This window comes from Mobula hypostoma, chromosome 10 (assembly GCF_963921235.1).
Source record: "Mobula hypostoma chromosome 10, sMobHyp1.1, whole genome shotgun sequence".
NCBI classification, from domain to species: Eukaryota; Metazoa; Chordata; class Chondrichthyes; order Myliobatiformes; family Myliobatidae; genus Mobula; species Mobula hypostoma.
Genome location: NC_086106.1, coordinates 56,895,289 through 56,908,495, shown reverse-complemented (window position 1 = coordinate 56,908,495; position 13,207 = coordinate 56,895,289). Strand labels below are relative to the sequence as shown.

The window sequence follows — 13,207 nt, the reverse complement described above, 5'->3', positions numbered from 1 at the left end:
TTTGAGGATGTAACTAGTAGAGTGGATAGGGGAGAACCAGTGGATGTGGTATATTTGGATTTTCAAAAGGCTTTTGACAAGGTCTCACACAAGAGATTAGTGTGCAAACTTAAAGTACATGGTATTGGGGGTATGGTATTGTTGTGGATAGAGAATTGGTTGGCAGATTGGAAGCAAAGAGTGGGAATAAACGGGACCTTTTCAGAATGGCAGGCAGTGACTAGTGGGGTCCCACAAGGCTCAGTGCTGGGACCCCAGTTGTTCACAATATATATTCACGACTTAGATGAGAGAATTAAATACAGCATCTCCAAGTTTGCGGATGACACGAAGCTGGGCGGCAGTGTTAGCTGTGAGGAGGATGCTAAGAGGATGTAGGGTAACTTGGATAGGTTAGGTGAGTGGGCAAATTCATGGCAGATGCAACTTAATGTGGATAAATATGAGGTTATTCACTTTGGTGGCAAAAACAAGAAAACAGATTATTATCTGAATGGTGGCCGATTAGGAAAAGCGGAGGTGCATCGAGACCTGGGTGTCATTATACACCAGTCATTGAAAGTGGTCATGCAGGTACAGCAGGCGGTGAAAAAGGCAAGTGGTATGCTGGCATTCATAGCAAGAGGATTCGAGTACAGGAGCAGGGAGGTACTACTGCAGTTGTACAAGGCCTTGGTGAGACCACACCTGGAGTATTGTGTGCAGTTTTGGTCTCCTAATCTGACGAAAGACATTCTTGCCATAGAGGGAGTACAAAGAAGGTTCACCAGATTGATTCCTGGGATGGTAGGACTTTGATATGATGAAAGACTGGATCGACTAGGCTTATACTCGCTGGAATTTAGAAGATTGAGGGGGGATCTGATTGAAACGTATAAAATTCTGAAGGGATTGGACAGGCTAGATGCAGAAAGATTGTTCCCGATGTTGGGGAAGTCTAGAACGAGGGGTCACAGTTTAAGGATAAAGGGGAAGCCTTTTAGGACCGAGATGAGGAAAAACTTCTTCACACAGAGAATGGTGAATCTGTGGAATTCTCTGCCACAGGAAACAGTTGAGGCCAGTTCATTGGCTATATTTAAGAGGGAGCTAGATATGGCCCTTGTGGTTAAAGGGATCAGTGGGTATGGAGGGAAGGCTGGTACAGGGTTCTGAGTTGGATGATCAGCCATGATCATACTGAATGGTGGTGCAGGCTCGAAGGGCCGAATGGCCTACTCCTGCACCTATTTTCTATGTTTCTATGTTTCTATGATGGATAACTGGCACGGTCACCTTAAATATTCTGGACCACTCCACAATTGGTGGGCACGTTTTGTCTCCAAGATTTGGATATTTAAAGAGCACCCGAACTTAGGTTCGATGTTCAATCATCAGATCAACTTTGGTTCAGTCTGTGATTACATTTAAGATTTCTGTCTCGTTTAGATTCTTCTCTACTCTCATCAGGCTCTCATCTAGCATGGAGTAATTTTCGACTGCTTCGCTAATGACCTTCCTTTCACTCCAAAGTCTGAAGTGAGATGTTTGCTGATGATTGTACAGTGTTCATTTTGTTTCAAACATTCTCAGCAAGTGTTGCTCTCATCGACAACCTGCAGCAAGGCCAAAGCAATGTTTATTCAAAGGAAAGAAGTGTCCAGTAACATCAGTTCAACTGAAATGGCAGGGAATGACTATCACCATCTAGGGAAGGCCCAAACATCAGTCTTTTTCACACAGTGTCATTGCCATTGTGAACTCTCCTCTTGGTGGTACCAGTGATTCTATGAATATATTCGTACTTTGGCTAAAAGAGCAGCTGAAAAGCATTGGGTAATTCCTGATATCCAAAGACTTTCAATCACTACATGTTTCATTGAAGGACAAAGGGTGAACAAGCTCAGTGTTGATGGTAATCTGGTGCTTGAATCATGTCTATTATGCAAGCTGGCTGTTTTCACCATACTTCAATCCATTAAGTTATATCCCCCTGCTGCTGTGATGTGACCTGAACTCATTTTCTTCTGAATCATCAGTCCATGCCTCTTCATTCCTCATCCAGTTACAGAATCCCTGTTTATTATTGTCACTTGAGAAAATGCTCTGGTCATCACTACATGGTGTCCAAATTCTCAGTCCCACTCTGACATGTCCACGTTTCCCACAGCAGATGTCAGTTTCATCAGCCTTCTTTCTCACTCTTCCCAGTGTGAAAAATAACTTTACAGTCAGAGGAAGATTTCCAAATCAGGGAAGCTGTGGAAGATTGGGAGAACATTATCTCACATATGCTGAGCTTAGTATCTCTCGGTAGTGGGAATATGTTTATATTTTAATCACACTGTATTCTCCAAGTTCAAAGTACATTTATTATCGAAGTGTATATGTATTACACAATCCTGAAATTCATCTTCTCCATTCATGGTCACGAAACAAAGAATTATGTAGCCAACCGGTTCAAAGTAAAAGCATCAACTATCAAACACCCTCTGAGCCCCCATGCAAGTGGCAACAAAGATTGAACAACAGCACAGAATGTAAAAACAGAAAATGAAAAAGTATATTTTATTACAGTTCTGCTCAGTGTTCATTCTATGCAGGTTGACCTGATGTGATAGTATTTGCAACCCCACAGATGCAACAGGTTCCTGTGAATCTTGGAGCTGGAGTAGAAAACTCCATGTATTCAAAGTGATTATCACAGACAACTGTGTGGCATTTTGGAGATGTTGGTTGATTTGCAGATTCCATATTGTAGAGTGCACTACGGACAATGTTCTTTCTTATTTCCATTCACCTTCAGCTCGGAGCATCCAGTGTTCCACCACATCCTTTCATTCCACCACATCCTTTCCTGAAACTTTGAGGAGGAAACACAACTAACTCATCTCATATTCTCCTCTGTCAGGTTACCTAAAATAAGGACAGACAAAACCATTGTGTATTTTCTCTTCAGCAATAAGATAAAATTGGGCAAACATGGATTTGTTCCAGCTTGCTGTAGATAAGCTGCATCTGGAGGATTTCATTCATATTTAGAAACAGAAAACCTACTGCACAATACAGGCCCTTCGGCCCACAAAGCTGTGCCGAAGAGAGCTTAGGAAAACCCTCTATTTTCCTAAGCTCCACGTACCCATCCAGGGTCTCTTAAAAGACCCTATTGTTTCCGCCTCCGGCAACCCATTCCATGCACTCACCACTCTCTGCGTAAAAAAGCTTACCCCTGACACCTCCTCTGAACCTACTTCCAAGCACCTTGAAACTATACCCTCTCTTGCTAGCCATCAGCCCTGGGGAAAAGCCTCTGGCTATCCACACGATCAATCCCTTTCACTATCTTCTACACCTCTATCAGCTCATCCTCCGTCGCTCCAAGGAGAAAAGGCCAAGTTCACTCAACCAATTCTCATAAGGCATGCTCCCCAATCCAGGCTACATCCTTGTAAATCTCCTCTGCACCCTTTCTATGGTTTCCACATCCTTCCTGTAGTGAGGCGACTAGAATTGAGCACAGTACTCCAAGTGGGGTCTGACCAGGCTCCTTTATAGCTGCATCATTACCTCTCGGCTCTTAAACTCAATCCCACGATTGATGAAGGCCACTCTTTGCCTTCTGTATGCCTTCTTAACCACAGAGTCAAACTGTGTAGCAGCTTTGAGTGTCCTATGGACTCAGTCCCCAAGATCCCTCTGATCCTCCACACTGCCAAGAGTCTTACCATTAATGCTATATTCTGCCATCATACTTGACCTACCAAAATGAACCACCTCACACTGATCTGGATTGAAATCCATCTGCCACTTTTCAGCCCAGTTTTGCATCCTATCAATGTCCCGCTGTAACCTCTGACAGCCCTCCACACTATCCACAACACCCCCAACCTTTGTGTCATCAGCAAACTTTCAAACCCATCCCTCCATTTCCTCATCCATGTCATTTAAAAAATTTCAGAAAGAGTAGGGGTCCCAGAACAGATCCCTGAGGCACACCACTGGTCACCAGCTGACATGCAGAATATGACCCGTCTACAACCACTCTTTGCCTTCTGTGGGCAAGCCAGTTCTGGATCCACAAAGCAATATTCCCTTGGATCCCATGCCTCCTTACTTTCTCAATAAGCCTTGCATGGGGTACCTTATCAAATGCCTTGCTAAAATCCATATACACTACATCTACGGCTCTACCTTAATCAATGTGTTTAGTCACATCCTCAAAAAATTCAATCTGGCTCATAAGATACGACCTGCCTTTGACAAAGCCATGCTGACTATTCCTAATAATATTATGCCTCTCCAAATGTTCATAAATCCTGCCTCTCAGAATCTTCTCCCTCAATTTACCAACCACTGAAGTAAGACTCACTGGTTTATAATTTCCTGGGCTATCCCTACTCCTTTTCTTGAATAAGGGAACAACATCCATAACCCTCCAATCCTCCAGAACCTCTCCCGTCCCAATTGATGATGCAAAGTTTATTGGCAGAGGCTCAGCAATCTCATCCCTCGCTTCCCACAGTAGCCTGGGTTGCATCCCATCCAGTCCTGGTGACTTATCCAACTTGATGTTTGGTTGCCTATTATATGAAGGATATGGAGGCTTTGGAGACGGTGCAGAAGAGGTTTACCAGGGAATTGCCTAGATTAGAGGCAACGTGCTGAGAGGAAAGTTTGTACAAACCGGGGTTGTTTTCTCTTGAAGGCTAGGGATGGCGGTGGAGGTTGGAGGAACGTAGGAAATGTGTTGGAAGTGTGTACAATTATGAGAAGCATTGAAGGAGTTATTTTCCCAGGTAGAAATATCAAACACTAGAAGGCATAGATGAGGTGAGAGGGCATGTTTAAAGGTAGTGTTTTACTCAGAGACTGGTATTACCTGGAGCTTTCTGCCACAGATGCTGGTGGAAGCAGACACAACAGGAGCATTTAAGAGACATTTAGACAGACATGTGAACATGCAGGGAATGCAGAGATATGTATCTTGTGCAGGTAGGTGGGATGAGTTTATTTTGTCATCATGGTCAGCAGGAACAATATGAGCCAAGGACCCTGTTTCTATGCTGTACTATTCTATGAACTGGTTTCTTGCATTATTTACCAGTGATTAAAGGTGATTTGCTGAGCATCCTTAAATAGTCTTGATAGACAAAGAACTGTCAGTCACTCTTTTTACTTCCTTCAAGGAGATAACCTACATGAAGACAAAGAGGAGATCTAAGCGCCCAACCACTCTGCACATTTGGTGCTGGGATTACCGGATTGTCACACAGGCCAGACTGTGAGAAACAGCCATCAGAAATGGAAGGAGCAAGCTCCAGGTAGGTCAGAACACACCACACTGTGTGTCTCTTCAATGAACCCTACCTCAGCAACTCCTGCCAGGGCACTGCACACTGAGTGCTCAGCATTCTCATTGGTGCATGGGATCTGCTTTATTGATCAGCTGCCATCCTGATAAATCTGATCCCTTTTTGGGGTTGGATCTAGAATTCCGAAGTGTGGACCCAGCGACCATGATATCAGTGTATGAAGGAGGGGAAGCTGCTTAAAACTGAGAATTTCCCTCCCCCTATTTAATTTTTTCTTGTAATATCTATACTGACTCATGGCTATCAGAATTTAAGGTATTGTAATCACTGTTTCCTCTTACTTCCCCCCAACTGAATGGTCAGTCAGCTGACCAGTCACTTTTCCCAATATCAAGTCTAGTATGGATCCTGTTCTAGTTGGACTATCCATATATTGTTTTCAGAAACTGTCTTTGATGCACCTAAAAATTCTGCCCTACCTAACTTTCTTGCACTAAGAAGGCTACAGTCTATGTTGGTGAAATTGTTATGCAATAAAACAACCCTGTTTTTGCAATTTTTGTTAATAGCCTGCATATTTGTTCCTCAATGTCTGGCTACTACTGGATGCTGTGTAATATAATCCAATTATAGTAATTGCACCTTGAGATTTACTCTTATGAGCCCAGTGGATAAGCCACCCATTATCCACTCCCTCTGAGAGCAGCTGTGATATTGTCCCTGATCAGTAGTGCCCTGTTTTATTAGTGGAGATCAGGGGGTTGTGAGTTGCTGTCAGAGTAGCCAAGAAGAAACAGTGTAGGAGATGTATATGTGGCACACAGTGACAAGTCTGTGTGGTATTGGTGTCAAGAGTAGGTGGTTAGACTCTCCTTGTTTGGAGATGGTCACCGCCTGGTACATTTGTCACAAACATATAACTAGTCTTTGTTTATCCCAAAGATTAATGTTTTTCAGCTTATTCATCTTTTCTAATTACTTGTACATTTTATTTTTCTTTATGACACCCAGACTCATATCTGTTATCATCCTCCACCCCCCCCCCCACTTGAGCATTCCCACCTTTCTCAGGCACCTGCTTATTTCCATCTAACAAATTCTCTCTCACGTACACATCAAGTTTCCAACTTTCCCACCCCCACCAGCATGACGAACAATTTACAAGGGCACATTAACCTAACAACTAACACAGTGTGGCAGGATCACCCGTGGGAAATTGACTCGGTCACAGGAGAACATGCAGACTCCACACAGACAGCACCAGAGACCAGGAGTGAAGCCAGGTCACTGGTGGTGTCAGTCCGCTGCACCACTTGCAGTACAGTGTCACTGACACCCCCCGGTTCACTTTGTTACAGCAGGCATAAATTTGTTTAGTTTTCATTGTGAAATGAATTGAATCTTGTGTAATTATCAGCAAACCTCTGACATTTGACCTTGTAGAGAAAGGGAGGTCATTTATGATGGAATTGATATTGGTTGAACTGGCTGTTATCACAGAAGGACTTCTGCATTGATATCATGAGGTTGTATGGATAGATTTCCAACACTCAGAGTTCTAGAGAGCCAGGTTGCAGCCTGACCTATGATGTTATCCACATGAAATTTACAAGCATTCTTTGTGACCTAAAGGTATGCCTGGGGCCCCCTTTCTTCCCGGGTATCTGAGGAAATGGCTCGTTTGCCATCAGTGGCAGTCTCCCAACTCAGTGCCGAGACGCCCACTTTCTTCAGACGTGTACGTCTAGGGTATACACATTATGATCCCGTCAAATCCGTGAGATTGGGATATCTCTCCAACCCACGCCCCGATCTGTGTGAATGCTGTGTGATTTGCTGCCCTGTTACAGCTTGTTACCAGGAAATAACAGACAGCAAATTGCATTTAATTAAAGGAAGTAAATTTATGAATATTAACTTAATTGGAGTGTTAATAAAGAAAAGGAAGAAAAATAGGGCCCATTATAATTAAACAATCAAATGTGCACAGGTTGGAGCTCAAATCTTCCAAAACTCATACTCACCGATACTCAGTCGACTCCCATACCTTGCTCCATTGATTTGCGGTCCCCAACAAATCGAATCCTATGACTAGTTCTCTCCAGCATCTTCTCTCTTCATCTCATGCCAAACAAAGACAAAGGCTCACATTAATATCGGGCACAAAAAAAATCCCGCTCTCCCAGCATTCTCTGCTGATTGGATGACCCACATTCCTAAACACCCATTATCCCTAACAATAACCCAAACACTTCTTCTACCGAAAGACCATTACATGAAATACCCTACAACATTAGCAGTGAAACCCTTACCAGGGCATTAGACATCCTAAACACCTGCTAATTTTTAGGTTAATTGGTCACTGCAAGTTGTCCCAAATAAAATGGATGACAAGAAATGTAAGTTTTTAATTGTTAGAAATTCTAATGGAACATGTTTCCTTTCAGTCAACAGGTGGATGAGTCTGAGAGTGCCATGTTCTTCACAAAGGAAGAGCTCAACAAACTGAAGTCTGACTTTGAAACAGGCGGTGTAGAGAAAGTTAAAACTCTGATAGAGAAGAAGCTAGTGGAACTGGATAAGACAGAGCTTAACATCGCAGTGACAGGAGAAACAGGTACAGGAAAATCCACCTTCATCAATGCCATGATAGGACTTCAGAACACTGATCCGAGAGCAGCTAAATCTGGATACAAAGAAACAACAAAGGAGGCAACTGGGTACCCTCATCCCAGTCAGTCCAATGTCCGCTACTGGGACCTGCCAGGGATCGGATCCGTAAACTTTCCAGCTGGTGAATATTTCAAGAAAATGAAATTTGAAATATATGATTTCTTCATCATAATATCAGCTGATCGTTTCAAAGAAAATGAGGGAAAACTTGCTGAAGAGATTAAAAGGCTCGGGAAAAAATTCTATTTTGTCCGCACTAAGATTGATGCTGTATTTTATTCAATGAGAATGGAAGGGAAGAAAATTAATGAGGAGGAAGTGCTGGAGGATATTTGGAGTGAGTGTGTCAATAATTTGAGAGAAGTGGGGATTCTGACCCCGTCTGTGTTCCTGATATCCAGTTTTATACAGGATCAATATGATTTCAATCGTTTAAATAAAACACTTGAAGATGATCTGCCGAATATAAAGAAAAGAATCTTTGTCCTGGCCTATCCAAACCGAAGTGTGGAGATTGTTCAGCAGAAAGGCAGGATGCTGCAGAAACATATCTGGATGTTGGCAACGCTTTCTGGAGCTGTGGGAGCAGTCCCCATTCCTGGTCTCTCCCTTGCCTGTGATGTAAGCATACTGATTGGGGCAATAATCCATTTCCGTAAATGTCTGTGTCTGGATGAAGCTTCTCTTCAAAGACTGGCCAACATCACAGATAAATCTGTGGAAGAGCTTAAGGCCGTAGTTAAAGCTGCCCTGTTGGAGAAGATAGATAGACATACAATTACAAGATTAGGTTGGGGAGCTGCAGTTACTGTTGTTTCAGCTTTTGAAGTTGGTCTTTACTCCATCCCTGTCATTGGTTCCATTTTTGGAGCAGGATCATCATTTCTCATGACCTACGCAATACTGACCGATGCACTGAAGGACCTTACAGACAGTGCAGTGAGGGTGGTGAAGGTTGCATATGGTATTGATTAACTGGTCAGCACCAACATCAATGCAATGAACTAATATTTAAGAGGCCTGTCACTAAACCCTGCTGTAATTCTACTTGAAAACTTCCCTCTTTGTTGTTTTCCTTCCTGAAATTTTGCTTATCCATTTCTGAGGAACACTTGTGCCTGACTGAGGGAGTGTGACTCCGTTAAAGACATGAAACAGGTGGACATAAATGACATGTGATCCTAATTTGAAGAGGAGCCGAGAAGTTATCTCCAGGTATCTGAAGGATGCTCACCTGTCAATCAATAGCCCAGTGTCAGACTGATTGGACATTATAAGGTCACAGTGTTTGCAGTATTACTGTGTCCAAACTAGTGGCTGTGTTTTCCCTTCAATATCTGTAAAGATCTGATTGTGATGTCATATAAAAGGCAATGGAAAGGCATTGCAAGAAATCATTAAAAAATGGGCTCCAAACAGAAGCACAACTCACATTTAAAAGAGCTGTTGAAATCACGAGTTCAAAGGGAGAAGCAGACAGAGACAAAATTGAGTTGCGCTTAGGAATGAAAGTGAGTGTCAACAAAATTGCAATATCTGACCAATCAAATTGTGTTACCATTGTGGCAATGGCTCACATACACCAGACCATTGCATGCTTAAAGGTGAAACTTGCTTAAAATGCAACAAAGTAAGTCACAAAGCATGTCCTGCAGAGAAGACAAAATGATAAAAAGAAGTTGCAGTTTCACAAAGAGCACTAGTCTGCATGTTGTTCATGAAAAATCTGACTGACAATAATGAGAGTGACACAGGACTGAGTAGCCTTACAATGTGAAAACTAAGAAGAGACAGCAATAAGACTTACACTAGAATTAAACAGCAAATTAATTAAAATGCAATTGGACAATGGCTCAGCTGTTTCAGTCATTTCACAAAATCAGATTGAATGACATCGCAGAGATTCTGAACTGAAGCCTGCAAACATTCAACTGAGAACTTATACTGGAGAAAGATCACTCCAGTGGGAGTGACAATAAGCAACAAGGCACATTGAGTTTGTATGTGGTGAAAACAGCGGGGCCAGCATTGTGAGGATGAGTGGCTGAGCTAACTGCAACTTGATTGAAAAAATATCCACCATTTGCATGCCACATCCTCTACCATAGAGCCAAATGGAAATGAATTAAGAAAGATTCTGGATGATGTGTTCAAGGGTGGCATTGGAAAACTCAGACATATCAACAATAAAAAAGCGTTATGCCACACAACAAAGCCCATCCAGCTCCATATACCATCCATGATAAAAAAAATCAGGTGAGCTAGATTGGCTGGAAGCTGGATAAGTATTCTCAAGGTTGAGCTCACGGGCAACAGCTGTGGTTCCAGTTGCCAAGAAGAATGGGACTGATAGGATATGTGGTAATGTTAAGGTCACCACCTACTTAGACCAGAAAGTAGATCAATACGCCCTGCCCAGGATAGAGGATATCTTTGCAAACCTTTCTGGAGGGAAGCATTTCAGCTGTGAACTTCACAGAGACTGATGGTGACATCAGACACTGTACTCACACATTATGATTCACCTGATCTAGTGAAGCTTGCCTGTGATGCCTCGCCTTAGAGTACAGGTACAGTCAAATGGAATGTTATGAGTGATGGAAGTGAACGCTCTGTAGCTTTTGTGTCACGTTCCCTGACCACAGCAGAGAAAATAATGCACAGATTGACAGAGAGGCCTTGAGTCTGATTTGGGGTGTAAAATTGTACAACCACGACCTGTATGGGAGAGAGTTTACCATCGTTACTGATTATCAACCACTGGTATCCATTTTCAATCCACAGAAGGGTATTCCACTAACTTCAGCAGCACAAATGCAAAGATGGGCTCTGATTCTTGGAGGACACAATTCCAAGATTGAAATCAAATCGATGACAAATTATGGAAATGCTGATGGATTGCCCAGTTTACACTTGGAAAAGGAACCACCTAAAAACAATTTGGAAAAGAGGACACTCCCCTTAATTAGGGCAAAGCACATCTGATCTGGCACCACCCAGCTACAAATGGTTTAGTGGAGAGGTTTGTCCAGAGTCTGAAGACTGCACTGCGATCAATGTCAGCAGAACACACTGAATCTGCTACCGAAAACATGTGGCAGCTCTCTAGTCATTTAAAGTGCAAGAAATCCAACTAAAAACATCAGAAATTACCCCTTTTCTGAAGTAATTTGTGGTATATTTGCACCACCAACAATGAAGAGGCATGCAAGGCAAAGCAAATTGTATTTGAGGGATGAACTGTACTAGTACTTTGCAGAATTCACCCCAATGTAGTGAGCCATTCGGAGAGAAGAATTCGAGGCAGAGGAGTTTTGAGACCCATGCAACTGGCCTTGTTGCGAGGTTAGATCGCTCCGGGCATCGAGCCAATTTGGAGAAATCGAGAGTGGCTTTAGACTGGGCAGCGAAATATGGGCATGGAGCGAGTCGCTAGGCAGCGTGGTCTAGGCCCGGAGCCTTTTGCTGCTGCAGCTTTGCCTGGGTCCTAGTGCGAGGTATGATACACTGGTTGGACAATTAAACAAAGGCCCAGATATACTGGAAAGACAGGGTGTCGGGATTGAAGGTGAGAGCCAATATCACTCGCTGTCCTGTGATGTCCGCTCCTCTTCATGGTGCTGAGGCTTTGAAGACTGCCCTGGAGCTGTGATCTGTACCTGCTAATATAATGAACTGACCTACTCTGGGCTGCTCTGGGGTTTGGAGTGAAGGACTCACTTTGGTTCAGAATGCTGTTGCTCAGTTCTAATGTTTGCATGTTTTGTGTTTTTTTCCTCCCTCTCTCTGTGCATCAGGTGTTGGTCTTTATCTGATTTTCCTATCATTGGGTTCTTTCAGGTCCCTTGCTTTGTGGTTGCCTGTAAGCAAACAAATCTCAAGATCGCATGATTCATACATTCTTTGATAATAAATGTACTTTGAAACTTGAATCAGAAACTCACCAATTTCCTCCTTGTATGTCATAATGCAACACACTCCACAACCGACAACTCACAGCTATTATGTGGATGTCTATAGAGCAGTTGTATTCTGTAGTAAACAGTGTGTGTGTGTGTGTGTGTGTGTGTGTATTTGATTAATATTGCAAATATGTTGTTTGATTATGAATTCTTTGTTTTTATTTAATAATTAGTTACGGGTTATACGTAATAGTGCTTGAATATCATATATCATCACATCACCACATCATAAGTGCATGCCTCGATAAACATAAAAATGAACAGTGCACATTTGTTCCAGTCTCCCCCGTGTTTTTCCTTTGATTATTTTTATGTTTTCAAGTTACAGATCAGAACAGCGTTGTTCCTCAAAACTAAGTGTGGCCTCATCATGGCACTAGAGGAGGTTGTGGATAGACAATTCAGAATGGGAATGGAAAATTGAATTGAAAGAGGTGGTCACTTGTAAATCCCACATTTAATAATAGACAGAGTGAAGGTCCTATATAAAGCGCTCCCCATTCTGAATTAGTCTCTCCGACGTACGAAAGGCCACACTGTGAGCACTGGGTACTGCAGATGATGCCGACAATGGACAAGGAAGTCACCTAGAGACCAATCTCGATGGATGGGGTGGAGTCTAGTGGGGTAAAAAATTATGCTTAGTGGTAGGAACCCATTGGAATTGGTGAATGTTACAGAGAATGATATGCTCGATATAGAGGCTTGTGGGGTGATGGGTAAGGACAAGGGGAACCCTTTGGGAAAAGCTGCAGTATAGTCATGATAGCTGGGAGAGTCACTAGATTTATGAAAGATATCAGTCGATTGACTGTGTCCAGAGATGGAGACAGCGAGGTCGAGAAGGAGGAGTGAGGTGTCAGCTTGATTGAAGTAAATTTCACAGCAGGGTGCAAGTTGGAGGCACAGTTGATGAGCTCAGCATGGGCACAGGAAGCAGCTCCAATGCAGTCATCAGTGTACCATAGAAAGATTTGAAGAGGGTTACCAGTGTAAGCTTTTTCAAATTAATTCACTTATCGGATGTGTGTATTGCCAGGTAAGCCAGTATTTATTGCTATCGGTAGTTGCCCTTGAGAAGGTGATGATGAGCAGCCTTCTTGAACCGCTGCAGTCCCTGAGGTGTAGGTACACCCACAGTGTTGTTAGGGAGGGAATTCCATGATTTTGATCGTGACAATTAAGGAATGACGATATGATTCCAAGCCGGATGGTGAGTGACTTGGAGGGGAATTCCAAGTGGTAGTGTTCCCGTTGGCTTGTGGCCAATGAAAAGTCAGG

The 13,207-nt window shown here is 42.9% G+C and overlaps 1 protein-coding gene across 7 annotated transcripts in view; it reads left to right on the top strand.

The window, feature by feature from the left end:
* LOC134352921 (interferon-inducible GTPase 5-like) overlaps positions 1-12,131 on the top strand; it is a 28,259-nt gene extending 16,128 nt beyond the window's left edge. For 4 of the 7 annotated variants that reach the window (XM_063060549.1, XM_063060546.1, XM_063060547.1 and 1 more), the window contains 2 exons: positions 5,166-5,300; positions 7,739-12,128. In XM_063060549.1, the coding sequence (XP_062916619.1) occupies positions 5,281-5,300; positions 7,739-8,939 (1,221 nt within the window). In that variant the 5' untranslated portion in view covers positions 5,166-5,280 and the 3' untranslated portion in view covers positions 8,940-12,128. Of the gene's footprint in view, positions 1-5,165; positions 5,301-7,738 lie in introns of those variants that run through there. The other 3 variants (XM_063060545.1, XM_063060543.1, XM_063060550.1) reach the window with 2 other exon arrangements.
* Positions 12,132-13,207: the final 1,076 nt, after the last annotated feature.